General features: G+C 32.0%; 1 protein-coding gene across 6 annotated transcripts in view; it reads left to right on the top strand.

Moving 5' to 3' along the window:
- Positions 1 to 241: 241 nt before the first annotated feature.
- Positions 242 to 23,645, top strand: part of LOC133206322 (H(+)/Cl(-) exchange transporter 7-like) — a 53,134-nt gene continuing 29,730 nt past the window's right edge. For 2 of the 6 annotated variants that reach the window (XM_061342278.1, XM_061342276.1), the window contains exons 1-4: positions 242 to 371; positions 2,165 to 2,197; positions 19,772 to 19,924; positions 20,942 to 21,016. In XM_061342278.1, the coding sequence (XP_061198262.1) occupies positions 261 to 371; positions 2,165 to 2,197; positions 19,772 to 19,924; positions 20,942 to 21,016 (372 nt within the window). In that variant the 5' untranslated portion in view covers positions 242 to 260. Of the gene's footprint in view, positions 372 to 1,781; positions 1,931 to 2,164; positions 2,198 to 2,953; positions 2,989 to 19,771; positions 19,925 to 20,941; positions 21,017 to 23,645 lie in introns of those variants that run through there. The other 4 variants (XM_061342277.1, XM_061342279.1, XM_061342280.1 and 1 more) reach the window with 4 other exon arrangements.

Below are 23,645 nucleotides of genomic sequence, written 5' to 3'. Positions count from 1 at the left end.
AAATGTAAAAAAAAAAAAAATAATCGCGAAAAAAAATGGTAGGCTATGAGAGTTATGATAAAATATTTAAATTTTATTTATCATTTAAAAAAAGTATGAAAGGACAGTAGAAAACAGCTGGTAAATGTACAAATATTCACAGTTTATATTTCGCGCGTTTTTATAGTAGGCCTAATTGTTAATTAATTATCGGTAGTCTCCCCCTTAAAGCTGGAACTCTTTAGCGTTTTAGGGAGAAAATGACAGTTCATCTGGATGGAATGGCGTCTGCAAGGCTCGCAGACCCTGATACCACAGAATCAACGAATGACATTTCTGGGACTAAAAGCAACGATAAACATGGAAAGGATACAAGATACAGAAAAGTAAAGGTAATGTCTATACCCATTTTTTTCTCGAAAATTACTGTTTTTGATTAAGTCATGCATGGATTTTCACTCGGCACATTGCACTCTGAGAGTGCAGTAACCTTCGAGACTTTTCCTGCGCTCCTATTTACTGAAGGTCATATACCCCACTAATTGTGTATTGTCAAGTGAAAAATGTTTTTTCAACGATGAATATTTTTAATGAATTAAAAAAAGTACCTTTCAGATTCGGGACTTTTTCGAGTCTTAGTCGAGAAATATTTCATGAATCAAATACTGATATGTACTGCCTGATCAAGAACTGCCAGGTTTATTTATACTAAAGTAATCTATATAAAACTTGACTATTCAAAATTTTACCATCTATTTGTGGCTTTTCAATAAAATGAAATATATTCATATAAAATGAAAACACTATCATTTCATTGTATGAATAGGTATACCTATTAAGTTAATGAGTTTCTAATTGTAAGAGATAGATTTATACTATGATAAAGTCAAAAGTATGTTACTTGACTTATATGGAATGACATACAATATGGATATAGCATGGAGAATTAGAGTCCTATAGATGAGGAGCTGATTCATTCATTACTTTTTAGCTAGCAGGATTATTTGGATTTACAATATATATTAAATTTGATTTTCTGTAGAAAACTAAAAGACCAATGCATGAAATAATTCTGCAATAAAGTTCAAATGATAAATTATAACAACTGTGAATTGTGTCAAGAAAAGTTAGTTTCGTGTAAATTATTATGTCAGATGAGCAATGCATACTGGTTTCAGAAAAATTGCTGCTCTGAAAGAAAAAAAAAGCATTGCTATGTAAAAAAATCTTTCCTGCTTAAATTTTACTTTTAGCACTAAAAGCTGTTATGTGAAGGAAAAAAACATAAAGGGACTTTTTTAAAAATATATTTTGGTTACTCACTGAGGCTTTGCATCTTCTTGATTGAAAGATAATTTAAACAATCCTTCATGTTACTTAATGATTCATGTAAATGAATAAATACTCATGTTTAAAATGATTGTTTGTTTAGATTTTTTGCTCCCTCATAGGTTTTTAATTTTTAATAGGTTTAATGTATAAAATTCAATTAAACTTGTTAAAAGAAATAACTATGATTTGTCTTGGTAAGAATGTTTCAAAAATGTTGGCTATTTCAAATATGAATGGTAGATATAATATTTGTATAATTAATGACGATATTTACAAATCATTATCATAAAACTTAGATAACCCTAGGCTATGTCAACATTCATTTGTCTTGATCTGATAAACTGCAAAAGATCACTTACCACAGGGAGGTTCATTATGAAATGGGGTTGAACATGTTCTTATCAACTACCCTCCTCTGACATATATGTTCAAATATGTACTTTGATTCTAAACAAGTGATGACTTAGATGGTAGTTTATAAGGTAAAGTTGTTAGAATGTAGGGAGATTATTGAGACTGTCGATACAATATGGATGAGGTACATACTGTTTCCTTGGCGGGGGGTGAGAGAGAAATCACAGTAATTCCACACGGAAGAACAACAAGACGTCCCAGCACGGTAACCAGGATTATGATATATTGTGAATAATTTTTATATATTATATTTCTTTTTTTCTACAGAGACATACGGTAAATTTCTCTTTTTTTAGGCAGGATATATATAGCTGGATAATATATTGGTCGCGGCTGCACTGGGCTGCATGCTGATATGGTGTTACATGTACTAATTTATACTAAAAAAACATGTTCTTTATAAGCAGCACTAACATGTGCTTCTCTTAAATTTATATAGGATGAAATTAAACAAGTGGGCAGTGAATCAAAGGTATTGCTATGTCAACCTCAATATTTGGCAAAAATATTGCTCGTCTATTTTCTTTTAGTTCTATTTTAGCTACCACCTTTTGATAATTAAGTATATGAGATGTCCCTGTTTCAAGGGAAGCTTATCATCCTCTCTATAATACCATGTAAATTGCTGTAGTTTTTGCATTCAGTGTAGTGCCAGAATTGTTCTGCTCAATGTAGAGAATTTTTCTAATTATATACATGTATATATATACTGAAAGTCAGACAATTTATGGGAGAAGTAATGTCAATGCATGCATGTGATAAATGTCTATCTTTGTTTTTATTCCTTCTTTTCTGCAATGCATATTATCTTATGCTTTTAAGTCCTGTATAAATGTTTTTCATTTTAAGAAATTGCATTTATTGTGTCATGAAAATGTCACCTGTATTTTATATTTGCATGGCAACAGTGGCTTTATTGGGTATAGGCAGCTAGAAAAAAATATAACATATGGAAAAATAATGTGTCTTGGAAATGTATTATTAATCTTCAATCTTTGAGGTTCCTTCAATTGAATAGCATGCTTTAGATGTAAGCATACTGGAAAATTACCTCAAAGTTTGTATTATTTGATTAATAAAACAAGAATTTCCACAAAACTTTGATTAATGTGTTGGGAGATATCATGATTAAGACAAGGAGGGTATAATTAAGTTGATTGAGGAAAAAATATTAGATAAGTCATTTATAGGAATGCTCTGCTTTGCATTGTTCTTGTATTTTTCACAGTGACAATGACAGACAGAGGTCTAATACCAAGGAAGGTAATAATTAACTGGACTGATTTGATGCAGTGTGTTGTTCAGTATAAATGTACTAACTGGGTGTCCATACAGTCAGTTAGGTGTAGATGTGCTCTGCTTGATGTTTCAGTAATAGTCAACTTTGTAGCAACCGTCATATGTTACAGATAATTGCACAATGTAATTCCAGTCCTAATTAATATGATGATAAAAAATGTCATTTAAACATTACATCCCAGTTGTTAAATGTTGGGATGAATAATAAATATAGAGTATTGGTTACAGACATTAAATACATTGTTTTATAAGAGGACTTGGAATGTATTTTCTTTGTTTATTTTGACTTCACCAACTATTGCTCTTTTACTGTTACAATCATAAAGTTTTAGATAAAGTATTTTTTACATACTTAAGTTGTTTACATCTTAATGACAACCACTTTAAGGAGATTCATAGTATAGACAGATGTCAGTATGTATATCACTAGCTCTCTTACTTGAAGCATGTTCATATATACTTTTATGGAGGTTGAAAATTTGATCTGGTTTAAGTTTAGGTTAACGACCTTAATGAGGTAAATGACACCCTGATTTGACTACTGGGGAACAATGGTCACCCCCCCCCCCCCAAAAAAAACGTAGATATCAGAGATGGACATTTATACAAGATTTAGTGACGTACATACTATGTGTACTAAATTCTTCAGAAAGAAGGCAATCACACATGATATGTGACGACTGACAAGACATACTTTTATCTGATTTAAATGTATTACATCTTTTTCCTTTGATAAGTATTGTAAACAAATGATAGAGTGCGACCCGATCAGGTTGAATTGATGGTGACAGATAAGAGATGGGAGATGATAGACTTTTATAAAATGCATATTGTAACTTCTAAACTATATAACTTAGGCAAAACAGTTATAAACTATACATATTTTAAAAAGTTCCAAATAGGTGCAGATAATGAAGTAAAAATTGATCTCTTTTTCAGTTCTCCTATGTTAACAAAATTATATCAAAAGATATTATTACAGGGTGTTGAAAATATTTTGTATCATAGATGGTTGCTACATTTTTTTTTTTTTTTTTTTTGGATACAAAATAGTATTTTTATTTTTATTTGTAAGTTAGACATGTAGTTGATTGATTTTTTAGTTAGAAAGAGAGAGAACAAAGAGTATATCGATGGAAAGTGAAATTGATGAAAGTTAAGTCCCTTTGGTTACTTATTAAAAAAAGAATACAATTAATGAGTTATAATGTCAATGCAAATATTGTTCCTTGTGAGGAAAAAAAAAAACAAAACAACAACACAAAGTTATAGTTATTTGAATAAAGATATTTCTTTGTCATATTGCTTACAGTAACAAAATAAATTCAGGTAAAATGTACAAGATGCCAGTTAGTAGAGTATGTAAGTCCACTTGATGTTGTACATGTAGATTATTCTTTTGAAAAGGAAGGGGACAAGGGAGTTTGGGTAAACCAGATTTATTTATATACTTTGTTAGTAATTTGTTAGTAAGTTTGTGTTACTTTTTCCCCATAACTTATATACGTATGTGGAACTTACACATTAATTTTCAGACCCCACCCCCCTCTGTAGCAAATTGCTATCAATTATTTAAGATCTTATTCTCAAGAATAGCAAGGGCACAGTATGCAAAACTTCTAATGAAAAGAGCATTCAAGTTTGTTCAGAACATGCCCACCCCATGTTCATGGGATTTCATTAGGGTATCAAAGTTTAACATGGGAGTAAATAGGGAAAAATTCTTTTAAAATTTTGTTTTCAAGAATAGGAGGGTCACAATGAGTGATTTATATTTATATGCAAGAATCATTGATGAATATTCAACTTTATTGAAATCAAGGCCTCCAGACCTTGGATGAGTGTGTCAAGAACTGAAGTATCCACAATTAGTCATAGAAATATTAAAGCATCCTCATATAGGAAAGAAATCGTGGTACTAAGGGCTTTGGGGCACACAAAAGGGGTCAAATTTCTACATAGGAATAGATAAAAATAATTTTTGAAAACCTCTTAGAGATAATAGGGCAAAAGTTAGTCATTTTAATTTGCATGCATCCCCAAGATTGTTAAGTCATGGCTACCAGGGCTATGGTTTGGCAACAATAGAAGTTCAATTTTTTTTAAAAACTTTATAGTAATTATTAAACTGCAAGGATCCCAATGTATTGTAGATTCAAATCATCCCCCCCCCCCCCCCCCCCCCGGGGCCAGGGTGGAGCCAAAAGAGATGAGAGTTTTAAACATGAATAATAAAAATCTTTTTCTTGGTACATGTAATAGCAGGGCCAAAATGATGTAGGTTAGCATTGTGGACAAATAAGTCCTCTTGTGTTTAATGTGTGTTTATGTGGTATCTAGCTAGGTTATCAAGATTGATTTTTTTTTTCAGTGCTGACAAATTCATAATGTGGAACTTATGTTATCTTTGATCCCCATGTCCTAGATTGTGGATTATGTAATGTAATGTTATGTAATATCTTTGCTGATTGCAGAAAAAAATGTGTAGGACACAAATTTATGACAGATGATTTACTTGATTTATATCAACCCCCCCCCCCCCCCCCCCCCCCCCGAAAAAAAAGAGAAAAAAAAGAAATTAAAAAAATAATTAAAAACTGTAAGAATAGCAGAGCATTAGTCATACCATAGTGAAAGCATTCTCAGATAGTGCAGATTTTTTTTTCAAATCATGGCCTGGGGTGGGGTGGAGGAAATAGAATATATAGTGGAGAATCTATAGAAATCTTCTTTTCAGAACAGAGGGTCATGTTTAATGTAGATTCAACATGTTCAAGTTGGATAACACTTGAGCCCATAGGGCTAGATGGAGTTTTGATATTGAAATAAAATAAGAAAAATTTCCAAGGAACAGCAGGGACAAGATGACTCATGTGAGCATTGTTGTCTGTGGAATTCTTTGAGACTATTATACCTAGTAGTAATTTTGAGATAGTTCTACAGTAAAACTTGTTTAGTATGAACACGAATATTGTGAATTTATGGATATAGCGAATTTGTTTGCAATCCCTGGCGAAATTCTTAACAATTCCTAGTAAAATTTTACGGATATAACAAACTCGGATATAGCAAATTTATGGTTATAGCGAACTGATTTTGTGTCCCCTGAAAGTAAAAAATTGATGAAATTTACATCTGTTATAACGAATTTTCAAGGATCTCAATTTTAAAATATTGAACTGACATTAATTTTGTTAGTATTTATTAGGGATGTCAACGAATATTCGAACATTCGAATATTCATTCGATGAGTTGATATTCGAATATGAATTTAAGATTCGAATATTCGGTGTTTTTCAGATTTCATAAAAAGATGTACTGTGAATAATAAATTTTGATTAGAACAGTGCTGAAATAAGCCCTGTTTAATTTACTAGCGATCAATTTCGATCGCCTTTTCTTTCACTACTTTCTTATCTTAAAGATGTATTAAATTAAAGAATTAAGTTAAAGAATTGTACAATAATGCTTTATGTATAATACAAAACGTGCTTTCATAGTTTTTTTTAGTTAAATACGATCGGATCTAGAATTGAGGACAACAAAATGAAAGTTTATTTTAAACGTTCTTCGAATGTTTAAAAGACGTGAAGAGTGTACTTATCAAAACAAATTTAATTGATCATTCAAATGAATGTCCGATAGAATTAGTCTGTTATTAATATTGTAAAGGGCTCAATTTCAGAATAAATGATTATCTCGGGTTGTACATAATCCTGAATTTTATATTCATTATCAGGAAATTAGTTAATTACCCAGGAAAATTGTCTTTGTGTTTGTATATATTTAAAAAACATTGTATCAAACATTACAATCATATCACTTATTAGGCTGATAATTGTAATTAATTACACGTATTGAAATCTGAACAGTATACGACTATCCTGCCTTTGGTAAGACGACTGGTTCCTTAGTTGGAGCTACTATAAAACACGTATCTTTTGTTAAAGTTATACTTTTCTACATTTAAATCAATTATTTATTTCAAACATTGACAAATATTAAATGGAATTTCTTATTGAAAACTTACAAAAGTCTTCATACGATTTTACTTCCAATATAAGAATACCTACGATAAACCTTTCCTGAAAGTATAGGATGATGCATATTTAAAATAAACCAAATTTTATTTATTTTATCGAATATTCGAATATATTCGAATACTTTCATTGAATATTCGAATATGAATTATTGACAAAATTGACATCCCTAGTATTTATATTTGAAACTCAATTCGTCTGAAAACTTATAAACCCCAAGGTTAATTTCATTTTATATTTTATACTTCCCTAAATACATTTGGAAGTAAAAAAATCTATATTGCAAATTCACTATCTATACTAAAACAAAATCGTAATACGGAATGTAACAAATTACAGATATAGTGAAGTAAACTCGCAGGTCCCCAGAACTTCGCTAGAATCAAGTTTTACTGTAAAGTGTTTTAATACTATATATGGACAGTTTTATAGTGTATTCTTGAACAAACATTGAACTGCTGCATAACCTTGAAATATTATTGGGTACTTAAGTAATTGATTGATTCAAAGACTTTGGTTGTTAATCAGAAGTTCACCTCATTTATATGGATAAAATATAGGACGTTGCATAGTCATATACCACTTTTTAAAAATAAATTGCTCTTAAATTTCAATAATCAAAAAGAAGTTTGTTGAGAATGTTAAGAATTTCTTTCATGATTTGCTGTGCATTAGTTTAACTGTAGAACCTTAATGGACTCTTTAGAGTCATTATTTTGTTAGCAAATAGACAGATTCAAGCTCAACGTAGACCAGCTCAATATTGAATTATTTTGTAATGAAATTCCATGACATGATCATATGGTCTTATTCATTGTATTCACAGCTGAGCTAGAAAAGATCAACCCTGTGATCTTTTAGTAATTGATTTCTAGAAAACAATAGTTGGGTTACAATCATTATTTGATAGAAAGAGATGCTGTGTGAAGAAATGTGGAGATAGAGTCCTGCCATATTCTTTATCTCTTTAATAATTTACAGGGGGTGTTTTTTTTTCACAGCAACAAAGGGAAAATGTTTGTCTTCAATCTTGAAATGTGAACATTCATGGAAATGAAATTTCTACATTCGTTGATCTGATGCTACATATGTAATTGTATGAAGAAATTTAAAGTAAACAAAATCCTAATGTCAATATTAAAGTGGTATACCCTTGCAAATACCATATTCAGTAACACAGTTTTTTAAAACTTTAAAAAGGCTGTCTTGTATGCTGAAAACAAATTATTATCATTATTACCACTGTTGTTGTAAATATAGTTTTCATCAACATTTACAAGGTGCAAAAGCTGCAAACAGATGGATATTATTGTTAAAAACATGAATGTGTGAATGAACTGAGTAGAAAAATGAGCAAATAAAATGAAGGAGGATTGGAAAGAAAAATTAATCTAATTATCCCAAATTATGCTGTAAGATTTCTCAGATTTTGTTTTGAAAAGTAAAGCATCAGATTGGCATGAAAAGACTTGAATGCCTAGTAAACACAGTTCTCTATATCTGCTCAAAGATGTAAAGGAAATAATGCAAGGATCAATATTAAGACTTACCAGTATATGTATTGGGTGATTTTCCACAGGCTAGAACCATTTGTGCCAAAATTGTTAGACTACTTCTCGGTAATAGAAAACAGTGCACAAAAGTTAATAGAATTATTCTTAATTGATGTGCTCACTGATAAAAGGGAAACTTGGATTTCAAATGGGGATTTTTCTTTAAAAAATTGTTATAATTGAAGATGTGAAATTGACAGAAGGAATAAATCCTTCATAATCAGAGACATCTCCCATGTAGGGTTTTATTGAAGTTAATTTCCCATTTTAATGAGAATTTATTTTGACTGAATGAGGATTTTAGCAGTTTTGGATTTTTTGCTAACACCATGCAGTGAAATGTTGGAATTGGTGCAAATTACTATCCATGAAGAAGATGTAAGTATATTCTCCCTTTTGGAAAACGGAGGGAAATAATCATAGTACATTTATTTCAAATTATATATATATGTCAAAGGATTTTACAATTATATGTAAAAATTTTCTATAATTAAAAAACATTACCGGTACATGTATTTTTTAAGGATTTTAAGATGATATGTAAAAACCTATTACATACGATTTTATAAAAAGTTGCAGATATTCAATTAAGGGAATTTCAAAAATGAAGTTTAATGTATCAGGGTATACTTTACATTGTTAAATTTCTGCATACTGGAACTTCCCTGGCACTTGCTATCATATACATTTTTTTAATCACCAAAAAATAAGCTTAATACCCAATGGATCACAAGGTACATGCCAATAAATTTGCCATGTTGAATTTTTCTAGGACAGATAATCAACTTTTTTTTTACTTAGACTTTGGTGATAATATTCTGTCACGTTCCCTTCATTATCAATTTGAGTTGTTCTGGATCTTACTGAGGACAGTGCAAGACACTTAATGCATGTGATTACCATTAATAAAATATTCTCTTCAATCTCTGTTTTCTTTTCTAATTGAATTGTAATATTTATTTTAAAAGAAATGAAAATGGAAAAAAATGATTTTAGTGAAGACAAAGATCCATAGAACCAATATTTTTTTCAGTGAATTGTGTGAGAACAAATTGAGTCATGATAACATAAGCCATTTACCAAAATTTTAAAATTCATGACCCCTTGGTTTGGGGTTCAGGCCCCAGGGAAATGACAATGATCATGGATTAAAAATGGATTATATTTTAAAATAAATTTTCTGTACTTGAAAACTGATTTCATGGTTGTAATGAGCTATTGGCCTTGTACCCAAATTGTGAAATTCATGTCCCATGGATAAGGAGTAAGTTCCTGTCCTATGATGCAGGGCTGTATCAATCATATGCATTAACTTCTTTAAAAATTTCTTCTATTGCTGATCACCAAGACAAATTGCATCATTATTATGGGCATAGAGTTTTTTCTGCGGAATTTGGTAATTGATATACCCCAGGATATAAGATTTTGCCTCAGAGCAAATAATCTAATGATATGTTAGAAATCATTGAAAAAATTAAGAAATGATTCTTTTTACTTGGTCTTGATTCAAAACATAAAAAAATATGACATTATTTTCCATTATCATAGTGATATAACAACTGGATAAAATGGACCAGACCTTAAAAGTGTAGGGTAGTCTCAGGTGACCATTGTGGCCCATGGCCTCTTATTTAAATTTTCTAATAAGAAAAAAATTGACTTCAAGTACTTATATTGTACTGTTTATATTAGTCAGGATATTGAAGTTACTAAACAGTTAACTGATGATAGCCTTCTCAAAATATACTGTTGGTTAATGGCAAACATTTTTTAAATTTTGTTGTTGTTGATAAATTGCTTGCAACTGTGTTTTTCAAATTCCTAATCACTGATAATTTAGCCTCTTCTGTTTGGTCAATGAAAGAAAGAGCTAATGAGAGGCCCAAAGGACAAGACCGTTCACTTTAGTCCATATTTGTACCCAGCTATTGAACAATTGATCATCTATAGATGAAGACCTAGATGCTACAGATCATGTTGATGTTTTTGATGATGGTCATTGTTCACAAAATGGACATTAAATGTAGGTTTGATCATCAGTGCTCCCTCTTGATTAACTTTTTTATTGTAAGTTTGTATGTTTGCCAGTGAAAGATCTCTTATGCACTGAACATATGATATTTTCTATAGTTCTGCATTTGTAACTTCTCAAAATAAATACCCAATAAAATGTTATGCACATTTGCTCATCATCAGGTGGAAAGGTTTTTTGGTGTGGAATTTAATTAAATTCACTTCAACTTGAGTCTTTCCTTTTCTTTTCTTTCTTTTTTTTTATTGTAAAAAAAAAATCAGTCCACTTCCTTTGCTGCAAATTTATTAATCTACCCAAAAGAAAGTATTTGGCATCAGTAAATAAAGATTTTATTGTACCTTTTGAACCTGTTATGTATAATTTGTTCAAAATTGTTAGGTATTCAAGTTATGATAAATAATACGAAGTCACCAAGTGTTAGAATTTACAATATTCAAGAACTATGATAAGAATTTCTGACTAATATGTTGTCAAAGTGGCTGGGTTTTTGCTTTGAAGATAAATGTAGACCAATATTGTCTTTTTTCTGTAAGTGTTAAATGTCCATTTACAGTTTAGAAATGGGTTATCCATGCCTTTTAATAATATCTTGGTTTCAACAAAAAGCTTACATTATTTACTCAGTCTGATTTATCAGACTTTTAATTACACAAACATAAGACCAATTAAGACTAATGATGGAACTGTCTTTGGTTGTAAATATCTTATTTAAAGAAAGACCTATTTGAATTTTGTATAAAACTCATTTTTTAGTGCAATTTTTTTTGTATTGAAAGCAGAATTTAAGGTGACATTTTGATAAAGGCCTAGCAAAGAATTTGCTGATTTCTTCAAGCACATAGCATTAGTTTTTTGATAACAATTTTGTGATAGATTGAATTCATGAACACTGTATGGTGCCAGATTGAACACTTTCTGAGGTTTGATTTATCAATAATGGATGCTTATTTCTGATGAACTTTTGATTAGAAAACATGAGTTCTTTAAGAAAAACCAAGGATTTTAATCCAAGGAAGACACATGTGAAGGTGCAAGTATTTGCTGTGCATTTAATAATTAGACTTACAAGTTAGGAGTATCAATTAGGATCCAGATTAATCTGGATCCTTTAAATGCTGCTTTTGTACTTTGATGTTTTGGGTTAGTTATTCATTCTGATCTAGAATAGACTAGTTTTTTTGCACTAATTTTTTTTCTCACCTAGACTGCATTGTTTAAGTTTATTTAACTGTACTATGCACAGGTGAGGTCTCATAAAAATTGGGTGGGTTTGACGTCATGTTTTGAAAGAAAGATTTTATTTCACAAGCTTCGGACTTTATTCAGTTTATTGATTCCTTACAGGGTGACTTTAAATAAGAATAATAGTTTATATTTTAAATTGATGGCTTTTATAATTTATATTCAATGCTCTAAGCAAAGTCACCAACCAAATTTATAATAATTCTGTAATGCTTCCAATGCTTATGTTATGGTGCAACAGATACTACTTGATATCTGAGAGCATTTGACAGATAAAATTGTATACATCATATATATGTTCTTAATGAATTTGAGAGTTTAGTCTAAAAATGACCCCAATGCATATAATGTATCATAACTGTATGCATTTTTTATGCCCCGGTAATTAAAGATTCGGTGGCATATAGTTTTTGCCCTGTCCATCCGTCTATCTGTCTAGCTGTTTGTCCGCAAAAACTTTAACCTTGGCCATAACTTTTGATTGGTTGGAGCTATGGCTTTCATATTTCACATGTGTATTCCTTGTGACAAGACCTTTCTCTAGGTACCAACATATTTGACCTCTTGACCTTGGAGTTTGACCCACTTTTGCAAAATTTTACCACACTTTAACCTTGGCCATAACATTTTAATGGTTGGTGCTAGGGCTTTCATACTTCCGATGTGCTTTCCATGTGACAAGACCTTTAATTGGGTACAAATATTTTTGACCTCTTGACCTTGACCTTAGAGTTTGACCCACTTTACAAAAACTTTAACCTTGGTCATGACTTTTGAACAGTCCTAGAGCTTTCATATTTCACATGTGTATTCATTGTGATGAAACCTTCCCTAGGGTACCAACAATTTTGACCTTGAGCATTGACTTGACCTACTTTGAGGAATGTTAACCTTGACCATAACTTTTGAACAGTTGATACTAGAGCTTTCTAATTCTACAAGTTTATTCCATGTGACAAGACCTTCCCTTGGGTACCAACAATTATGACCTATTGACCTACTTTTGAAAAAAAATGAATCTTGGCAATAACTTTTGAACAGTTGGTTCTAGAGCTTTCATATTTCACTTGTGTCTTCCTTGTGACAAGACCCGTTCCAATGTTGATTTGTTTACCTTGACCTTGGGAGTTTGACTTACATTTGAGAAACTTTAGCTGCCATATGGGGGCAACAGTGTTTTACAAACACATCTTGTTCACACTGAATTTCACTTCCATTAAAGATTATCATCTTTGTGGTACATTTATGGAGTTGTTTACTACCAAGTAGAATTGGTTCTGTCTTTGATATTGAAGATTGTAAAATTGTTTACGATCAGAATGCTTTCATGCAGGGCTCTAATTGGCGACTAATTTAGTCGCCATGGCGCCTAAAATTTTTGATTGTCGCCTAAAATTTCTCCATAAGTCGCCAAATTGGCGACCATTTTAAATTGACTTGGCGATCAATGAATTCCAGAAATTTTCATATTTTTAACAATTTTTCTGAAAAAGTGAAAATAAATTTAAAAGAAAGGAAATTATTTCAAGCAATGGACATGCCATGTTTTCTTAGGCACGTCATGGGTCCCTATATTCTATTAATTTTTAAATTTGGTGCCTTAGAAAAATTGCCTGGCGACTAAAAATTTGCATTGGCGACTACATTTTTTTGATAAGGTGCCAGCCGGTGCCTAAATTTTAGAGGCCACTTAGAGGCCTGTCATGAGGCTTGTGAATGGCCTCAATTTCACTATCTGCAACCTTTGATTAAAGCATTTTTTTGCAATAGATTATCTGCAAATCTTTAATTGATATAGACAAAGATGTTGTCAAATGAAGATCTTGAATATGTCAAGTATATCAATTAACCAAGGGCCTAAGCAACTTCCTTGAGGGACCCTACATTGCAACTGAAATGGATGATACAGATGAGACAGATTTTTTGCAAATTTGTAGCCATGAGGTTACAAGTATGAATTTACCCAATCCACAATGAGCCATAGATGTCATATTGTTTCCAAAGCACATCAACGAAGATATGCTAATCTATAGATTCAAACACAGTGCTGAGATCAATTGCAATGAGAGTCTTTACTTCTGGTTTCTCAATAACATAAAGCAGGTCATTTATGAATTTTAATAGAGCTAACAAATGGAAACAATTCTATATGCTGTTTTCTTGGAAGCAGGCTTTTCTTCCACATGCACATATATTAAGTCTGTAAATTAGGATTTTTAAAAATGTTTTTGAAAGATTTAATGACGAGTTGTTCATAGCTTGGCTGTATAGGTAGATAGTTAACTGCAGTCGGAGACCTACTGAAATTTTCTTAAGAAGAGGTCTAATAATGGCCTGCTTCTATTATGATGGAAAGATACCCTGTTTAAAATGGTAGCTATTCATTTAAGAATGATTTTAAAGAATTGGTTTGTAAGATGCCTAATTCATAAGATTGAATTTGTAGTTCATAGCAAAATGCATAAGACCTGTTGAATTGGAACATAGATTCCAGTAAGAACCTCAAATGTACTGTTGCAAAATACAATGTACAGGTAACTCTTGATGGCTCGAACTTCGATCTCTCGAAGTTCTTGATTGCTCGAAGTGAGTCTCCGGTCCCGAATTTTTCCACTATATAACTAAGCAAATTTACTCTTGATTTCTCGAGCTCTTGATCTCTCGAAACCCTTGATCCCTTGAAGTCAAAATGCAGACCCGCTATGCATATTTTATTAGAATTTACCCTCGATACCTCGAGTTGGCTATGTGTATACAAGATTATATAATTAGCATCTTTACCTGGACATTTAAATGGCCCCATGCAGAAGACGCGGGTCTCGAAGAACGGGATGTTTATTTAGGTGATACTTATGTTGCAAGGTGATAACTGATTTATAATTAATCATATTTTGCCTATATGCTATTATAATTATCATCGACTGTCTTACGATAATTTAGAGACGCAGTGTCATTGAAAAGCAGTTATTTATTAAAAGACAAAACACTAATTTAATTTTTATTTCGAGTCAATGTCAAAGTTAAACGAAATATGAAAAAAAGCAGAAACAGCCTCAATGTCAACATGACGACTATTATTGGACAAATACTTACAGAACTGTGTTCAATGATCATTTTTGGAATAGTCAAAGCTATGTACGTCGGTGTAAAATGCCGTTTTCATGAAACGAATGCATAGTTTGATGTCCATATATCGAAGAATAAATAAATATACATGAAATGACGATATACATTTTTTGCTTTACTCAGTTTAATGAAATTTTCATCAGAATTACGAAAAAATATTGTTTATAATAACCACGTGTAAAAGGTTAGCACTGCATGAATTCATTACATCCGGTAAGACTAATTTTAAAACCTGTCAACAAACCCGGAAAATTCCGGACTCTTGAAAACTTGAACTCTTGATCTCTCGAAGTTTTTCCTCGGTCCCGCGGACTTCGAGGTATTCAATACATATACTGGTAAAAGCATAGAATCTAGTTTTATGCTTGTAAAGTCTTAATGTACATGTATAAATCCATGAAAATATGGAGAATATTAGTTACTAGAAATTGTAATACATGTATCTGGTATGCTACTCCTCAAGAAGCATACAATGGACTATATTCAGTAATGACCAATATTTGCCCCTGAAAGCAAACTTTTACGGAGAAATGTATGTAAGACTCCAAAGTCCGATGGTCAGGCCAAAGTCTGATGGTCTTGCCAAACCCCGGTGGTCTACGCCAAAACATGATGGTTTGATGTCGATACGGATGCCAAAGTCCGATGGTCACACCAAAGTCCAATGGCTCATTTCATATGAGATGCATTGCGCTAATGTGCGATGGTCTGATACGCCAAGGTCCGATGATGCAGAGAAACAATCAACAATTATGACGTCACAATAGTCCGACGTCAATCCCTGATGCTGTTGTCTGCATTCAAAAGCCATCAATTCAGTATTCATCCTCGCATACAGTTTTACTGATTCTGCTTATTGCATGCACTCACCAGAGATACTACGGTTAGTCCTCGTTTACCACTCGACTGATCAGGGTTAGGCCTTGCACACTATTTGAGTAACATTGAATTACATCGAACCCACCTGAGAGATTTAGGGTTAGTCCTCGCACACTATTCGACTGATAAGGGTTAGTCTAGCACCCAACCAAGATATCTATGTTATAGTTGTTACACACTTTTCTACTGATTAGGGTGAGTCTCGCACCTATCCAAAAGATGAGGGTTAGTCCTTGCATTTAATATTTATTTGTATTTATTTAAAAAAAAAAAACAATCAGGCCTTGGCATGGCGCAGCATTGCAGTTTTGCGAAGTAGTACAATGATATCATAAACGTTAATTGTTTTCTGCACCGTCAGACTTTGGCATGTCAGACCATCGGACTTTGGTGTGACCATCGGACTTTGGAGTCCCATCGCACTTTGGAGTCTTACATATATATATATGTTCTAAAATTAGGGGATATCTGCAGACTTCAAAGCATTAAATAGTTTTATCAGCCATGGCGCTATATGTTAGATATGATGTCAGGAAGATGATGTAAATTCAAAATTTCCATGATTTATACAAAGAAGGTGTATAATAATGACATTGACGTTTTGAGTAAAATTCACCGAGCGCAGGTCTGCTTCAACTCAATGTTTTGATATAATGTGTAGAATGATAAAATCAATGAAATAAGTGAATATTGTTAGGCAAAACAAAAAAATATGTGTGGTTCCGGTTACACCTCCAAAAAAATTAGGGTAGGTAGGTAGGGATTTTTTTTTTTTTTTTTTTTTTAACAAAATGATTTTCTTAATTTTTCTAAATAATACCTATCACTGCTTTGCAAGTGGCATTTAGATGTGGTGTAATAATAAACTAGTCAAATATTGGTAGAGGACACCTACATGCTAGCTTGCTTTGGATTTAACACTATTAAACACTTGCACTATGTTTTGCAAGGAGGCTATCATTGCTGAAACTAAAACTTAAACCGGAGCCATTGATGGAAATCGGGGAAAATTGCGGAAAAAATATGAAAATTGCCCCAAAAAAGTTTAGGGTCGGGGGTATAAAATAGGGACGGTCGGGTAACCGGAACCACACATATTTTTTTATTTGGCCTTATGGAGCAGGCCTGCGTTCTATAAATTTTATAGTAAAAATTGAACAAATTTTGTCCATATTTTGTCCCCTTTCTGAAAAATAACACAAAATCCAAATAGTTTGTGATGTCATAGAAATAAATATTGCCAAAAACCTACTTTGAAACTATAATATAATTGTTAATTCTGATTTTTCAAACAATATATACAATTCATCACATTTCAGGAAATTTTCAAAATTTTTGACTTTTGTGGGGGCAAAAATATGCATATACCACATATAGCTCTTTATATATTAAACAGATTGAACTGTTGTTAATTTTCAGACCTTTAATCTGTACCATTAGATCATTAACTGCAAACTTCTTTAGAATAACTTTTTTTTTTATTATTTCACCACTGAGAACAATACCACCAAGTCCAATGACCTTGTTAAAACCCTGTTTTGATACAATTTTGTTTATGTTGGATACTTTCTGTGTCAATTCACTGGAGATTGGCTCAGAATAGTTATATTTTGAGTACATAGGATTTGGTATTAGGATATGAAACAGGTGCATCTAAAATATCTTAAGCAATCAAAGAATCTATTTGCTGAACTCATACAGTTGAGAAAATATACTATTTGTGAATCCCCTTGAAAATCTTGATAAAGGGGGTTAAACATATATACACAGATTCATACTTGAACCAGAAGCTTCAGACACCAGATATGTTTGACTTTGCTGGTCTAGAATTAGCTCTCCATGTACCATGTGGCATCAGCTCTCCTTGATGTGTATATGTCTTGTTTAATCAATTAGGTGTTTAATAAAGTGATCCAAAGAGCAAAAAACAGACTTCTCAAGAAAGTGGTATTGTGCAAACTTTCTTAGGCAGTGTGTTTTTATGTCTTGTATATAAAAACAATTACTTTGGCCTGGTTTTCCTCAAGTTACATTCTGTTTTTAAATACATTGTATCATACTTAATTTCAGATTAACAATGTGAGAATACTGCAAGGTTCAATGCAAACTGAATGCATTTTTTAAGATACATATATACATAAGGTACTAAATACAGTGTGATAGTGCAAAAAAAAAAAAGTCAATTTTCTTTACGTGAAATGATAAATTTGTAAAATATTTTTCTCCATAATTTAGGAAGGAATGTCTGAAAGTTCACTCAAGTTCTGCTGAATTTTTCGGCCTTTTTTGTTTGTCATTGATTTTTCTCTTGAAAAAAAAAAACTCTGTGAAGTTATATCATGCTAGTCCATTATGAAAAATGTGAAGGATAATTTAATTGACTCTTTTCCAGTGTTGTAAGTGTATGATGTTTATGTCTTTTTTTGCCAAAATGAATGAGAAAAAATAGCACCATTGGAGCCATTTTACTTCATACCATGTGGAGGAATAATTGTAAGCTTTCTATTGTAGTGATAATGGCACCATGTGAAAACTTTGTTTTAGCCTGTATGTGAAATTTGTGTCTTTGGTACTGAAATTGATTTCCAAGACTTATTCAAACTATACTGCGTCATTGCTCTCTGTTTGCAAACACCTTAGTTTGTGAAGTGGTGTAGTGCCAAAATTTACTGCTGCTGTGAAAATGGTGAAAAACTAAAAATGTAGGCATTTTATATTGTGGAAATAATGTTAGTTAAGTCAGCCTCTGGCGTGACTGTGCGCTCCATTCAGCAAGTGACCATTTTTACAGTGGGAGCAATCAGTTTTCAGGATTTACCGGTCAGTTAATAATACTTCTTGAAGTATAATCTAAGGGATATTCTAGTATGTAATTCTAGCATCTCTCATTTTACCTTTATTTTTTGATAAAAAAGTAAGGATTACCAGTTATGCTTATAGACTGTTTGACACATATAATTATGAATTTAACGTTGTAAATCTATTTTAAAAAGTGTTCTCATATGTGTCATAGAATTACATACAGATGAAAATTATTATAAAAATATATCTAGACTTTTCCTTCTGCTTTAGGATCTATTGTAGCAAAGAATAGACAATGGTAATGCCATCATTTGCAAAGATTTGCACATTTGCAAAGAAATAGAATAATTCAAGAGTTTATTTTATGTGTTTTGATGTCAAATTTTGAAAGTACTATGAATAAAACAGTTGTTTGTATTGGAAGGTTACACACACCAGATCACTAATGTAAGAATTGCCCAAAAAATGCATGAAAACCATGGGTTGTTAACCAAGTGACTCATTGTTGACCAGCAGTATGTTTTAGAAAGGTTAATAATATGTAAAGTGATGTGTTCATATTAACTTATTGAGGGATTTTTTACTTTCTGAAAACTTACAGCAGCAGATATGATACTGTGAATTTTACAGATTTTTTCAGCACTTTTATATATAGATTGACTTTTTCTTACTACCTGCAAGCCACTGGTTTTTGTAGACATTAAACTTTTAATTAATAAAAAATTGCCTGTAAACAAAAGAATGAATTTCAAACCTTGTATTTTATATTTCTTGTAAATAAAGCACTTAGTTTGCATGAAAAACTAGTACATTTAGAATCTCTTGTTACAGTAGAATAAATCCACAATAACTGTACATATATTCTGATACCTCATACAAAATGTTGGTTTATATCTGGCTTGCAAATAGGTCAAATGTTGCTTTTAATCCAATCAAGATTTTAAAATGAAAGAAATTTGATATTAACACAAAAAATGAACAACAACAGCAAAAAAAATTTCTTGTATATTTGATATTTATTATAAAATTATACAAACCTTCATTAATAGTTCTTTATTTACTGTACTCAGTTTCATGTAACACCAGTATCTGAAGAAGAACACGAACTGAACAACACTGTGCCAGCTCGTCCAACACCAGAGTTAAAGTTTGACATCGATGATGAAGCAGACACTCTTAGTAATCACAACAGTATCACAGCACTGCTGTCCTCCAAATTCAGGGTAAGCCAAAACTCCTTTACAAAAAAATCTTCATGGCACCGATTTGCCCAGTTTCAGGGTTGGGAAACATTACATAATGAAAACACATCACAGTGCTGCTGTCTTAGAAATTAAGGGTTGGGCAACAGAATGAAACATCACCATCATAGCTAGCACTCTTCCTCTGAATGCTGGATAATGTAGCATTATAAATCAAATCATTTTCAAAGAATATGTCCACCAAACCTTTTGTAAGGCAATATACTTTAGTTTCCTTGATTTTTATGGCATCAGATTTCATAATTTTGGCAAAAATTACAATTTCTTTTATATGTAAATTTATTGTAGTTACCTTGTCCTTTTCTATCATTAAGAAAATTTGTTCTTTGTTGATCATCTCATTCCTTGGTCTAATTCAACTTCAAAAACAACCAAAAATTATGATCAATGGAAAATGATGGAATCACAGTACCGTACCTAAGTCCAAAGACAATCACAGCACTACAGTCTACAAATTCAGATTAAGAGAATAAAACACTATTACCTTCCAAAACTCTTGTAAGGCAACATTTTCATGCCAAAACACATTCAAAGCATTATTATTCTTTACACTGGGCAGGAACAAAACTCAGACACAAAACTGCCCCAAGAAAGTTCTTCAAGGTAACTTGGTCAAGGGTTAAGTTCATCAAATTCAAGGTGAGGTCAAGGGTTAAATTCAAAATAGTTATGAAGATCACCAACCATAGGCTCCAGATGAATGTTACTTTGTTCAATTTCAGAAGAGTTTATTTTACTACAGAAAGTTAATGTCTTTTTTTCTTGGATAGAAAAGAGTTTTTAAAATATCAAGGAATTGATAAAGAAATATTGTCTCCCTGTATGTTGATGGTTTTAAAAGAAAAATGAACAGCACAGTGTCTGGTTTTAGCAAGGTTCTTGTGAATAATGTTCACACTAGAATATACAATGTTCCTGAAGAATAAAATTATTTGTATTGAATCAGACCTGTATTGACTTTGACATATATTGCTGTAGGATATACAGAAGAGGCTCAAACAGTATGGTATTGAATCGCCACGATTTAGGAAAAGGCTGGTATCCAGATGGGAGGTAGGTATCCCTGACACTTCCTTCAATGCACAGAAAAGAGTTTAATTTCCTAAGTGTTAAATAAACTAAAGTTTTCATACAAACCCCACATTTTCTCTTAACAAATACTGTGATGTTATTTTGTTAATTATATTATTTGTATATTTGTAAATGATATAAATGATATATTTGTAAAAACTCTTTAAAAATTTTCATAATAAGTTACAGAAAATTCCTTTGAAATTTGAAACTAGGTTCATCCTCTGTATAGTTTGTTGTGATTTGTAGTAATTCACTATAGGTGCCATTTGATTAGACCAAATCTAATTACTCGGCTCTTCATTTAATTAATATGCTGTACAAAAATCTGATTACTAGTTCACGAAGTCTAATAAGATTAACCGTCCCTTGTTGTCTTAATTTGTCAGTTTTAAAAGTATTATGGATTTTTGAAATGCTGTCTGTGGGGATTTTTTTTTCACTTTACACTCAAAGCACAAGCCAGAAATGAATTTATATTAGATGGTCAACTATCTCTCCCACTGAGTTGTCACTTTTAAAAAATATATAACATTTGAGTTGTGGAATAAACTCTCTTGAGCTTTGTCACTCTCTCACTATAAGGCTGTGAAGTATCGATTCCTCAAGTTCTTTATGTTACAGTTCAGTTTTGTTTGTACGACCATTTAATTCTTAAAAGGTAATCAACATGTAAAAAGAATAATGTTATTGATTATTAAAGCCCTCAGGTTACACACTACTCTCCAGATGTATAAAACTTATACTTGATCGTTTATTGAACCTTTTGTGTCTCTTCAAAGGCACATTACTAATTTTGAGCAGGTTAAAGTTATTCCTTTTGTCTATAAGGTTAAAAATGAAAAATAAGTTAAACAATATTAACAAAGAAGTGTTTCAGCTCACCTGAGCCAAAGTGTAGATCCAAATTTGCTCAAATCCTGGGACCAGTTTTACAAAAGAACTTGCAACTAACACCAAAAACTTCGGTTGATCATGAAATCTTACAAAACTAATGTTTTTCTGAAAAATTGCATAAAAATACCTTTCTAAATTCTTTTTTTTTTTTTTTTTTTTTAAAGATTAAAACCATTTTCAAATAAGTGTAAAAAAGAAAGTTGTTCGCATAATATTATTTTTGGTCTTGGTGGTATGTTCTTTTGTAAAACGAGGGTAGGATCAGGCCCCAATAAGGGATCAACCTTTTACATTGTTATTTATAGGAAAAAAATCTTCAAAAGTCTTTGTTGAATTTGCTGTTTTCAGGAGTAGGATGGGCTGCAGTAGGGATCAAAGTTAAACATGGGGATTAATAGTGGAAAGTTTAAAAAAAAAATCTTTTCATAAACTTTGAGGTCATGATTACTCATATTAATAGGCAAGCATCTACAGAAAGTGTAGCTTCAATTTTTTTTTTGAATGGATAGGATAGGGTAGGGCCACAATAAGGGATCTTAGTGTTATGTTGGAATATGTAGAAAAAAAATTTGGAAATCTTTTCAAGACCAGTGCCATAATTTTTCATACTAATATGCAAGTATCCCCTGCAGGTACTGCAGATTCAAGTTTACATTGTGGAAATTTGGTTCAGGGTATGGCGAATATAGGTGATTTACTTTGGAATAAATAGTAATTCAGTGTAAACAATTTGTTTCAAGAGAAGCAGGTCCCATTGTTGTGTTGTGGATGCAAGTTTTACCAAATATCTGTTGTCTCATATGAATGAAATAATTTTGCAAGGGAGAACTGCAATCAATCAAATTGTCGCCCATGGGTTAGGGTGGGGCTTAAGTCAGGGATCAAATTGTACCTAATACATGTATATCAACAGGAAAAATAAAACTTGTAAAAAGCTTCTCCAGAACAGGACCATGTTAGTCATATTGATATTGATGCATCTCAATATTTTGTAGATTCAAGTTTTATAACATGACCCTTTAGAGATTAAGGTGAGGCCACAATAAGGGGTTAAATTTTTTCATATGAATAGAGAAGAAAAGAAATATCTTTTTCTGCAGGGCTAGTGTAAATCAGATGAGCATTTTGGCACATGAGCCTCTTATGGTTGTTGGACAGGCTCATTAGCCAGTGGCCAGGTCGTTCAATTGGCAGATCACCAGTCTAAAATAAGTGGAATTCAGGGTGCTCAGGTTATAATCCTGGTCTGGTCTGTGCTCCATTTTCTCCCTGTTACTTCTGGTGTTGTAGCATGCCCTTAATTGAAAGTGACATTTGAAAGGTCTAATGAAAAGCCCTAGTTGGTGTCTTTGGGGGCAAAATACCTTTAAGAAGGGAGGAATGTGGCAGTCAAACAGGCTCATTTGCAAGTGACTAGATAGCTCAGCTTGTAGAGTACTTGTCAAATGTTCACTGCATAGGTTTGAAATTTCTCTGGTCCATCATATTTACTCTCTTCCTGTAATAAAATTCTTTGCCCTCTTTATCAATCCATATATTGGTCGATTGGCCAAGTGTTGTCTGCTCAATATCTTTAGAACCCTTTGCTTAACAGACATCAAACATGATACATTGGTACCCCCTGAACAGAAGAGTAGAAAAAAATTACCCCTAATAATGTAAAGGTCTGATAGAGATCAAATTTCAGCCCCTGACTAGTAGTTGACCAATTGTT

The sequence above is a fragment of the Saccostrea echinata genome, unplaced genomic scaffold, assembly GCF_033153115.1.
Source record: "Saccostrea echinata isolate AGI-Se365-2 ecotype Australia unplaced genomic scaffold, CSIRO_AGI_Sech_v1 ptg000054l, whole genome shotgun sequence".
NCBI classification, from domain to species: domain Eukaryota; kingdom Metazoa; phylum Mollusca; class Bivalvia; order Ostreida; family Ostreidae; genus Saccostrea; species Saccostrea echinata.
Note: the sequence above shows the minus strand (reverse complement) of the source record. Positions and strands in the feature narration are given on the sequence as shown.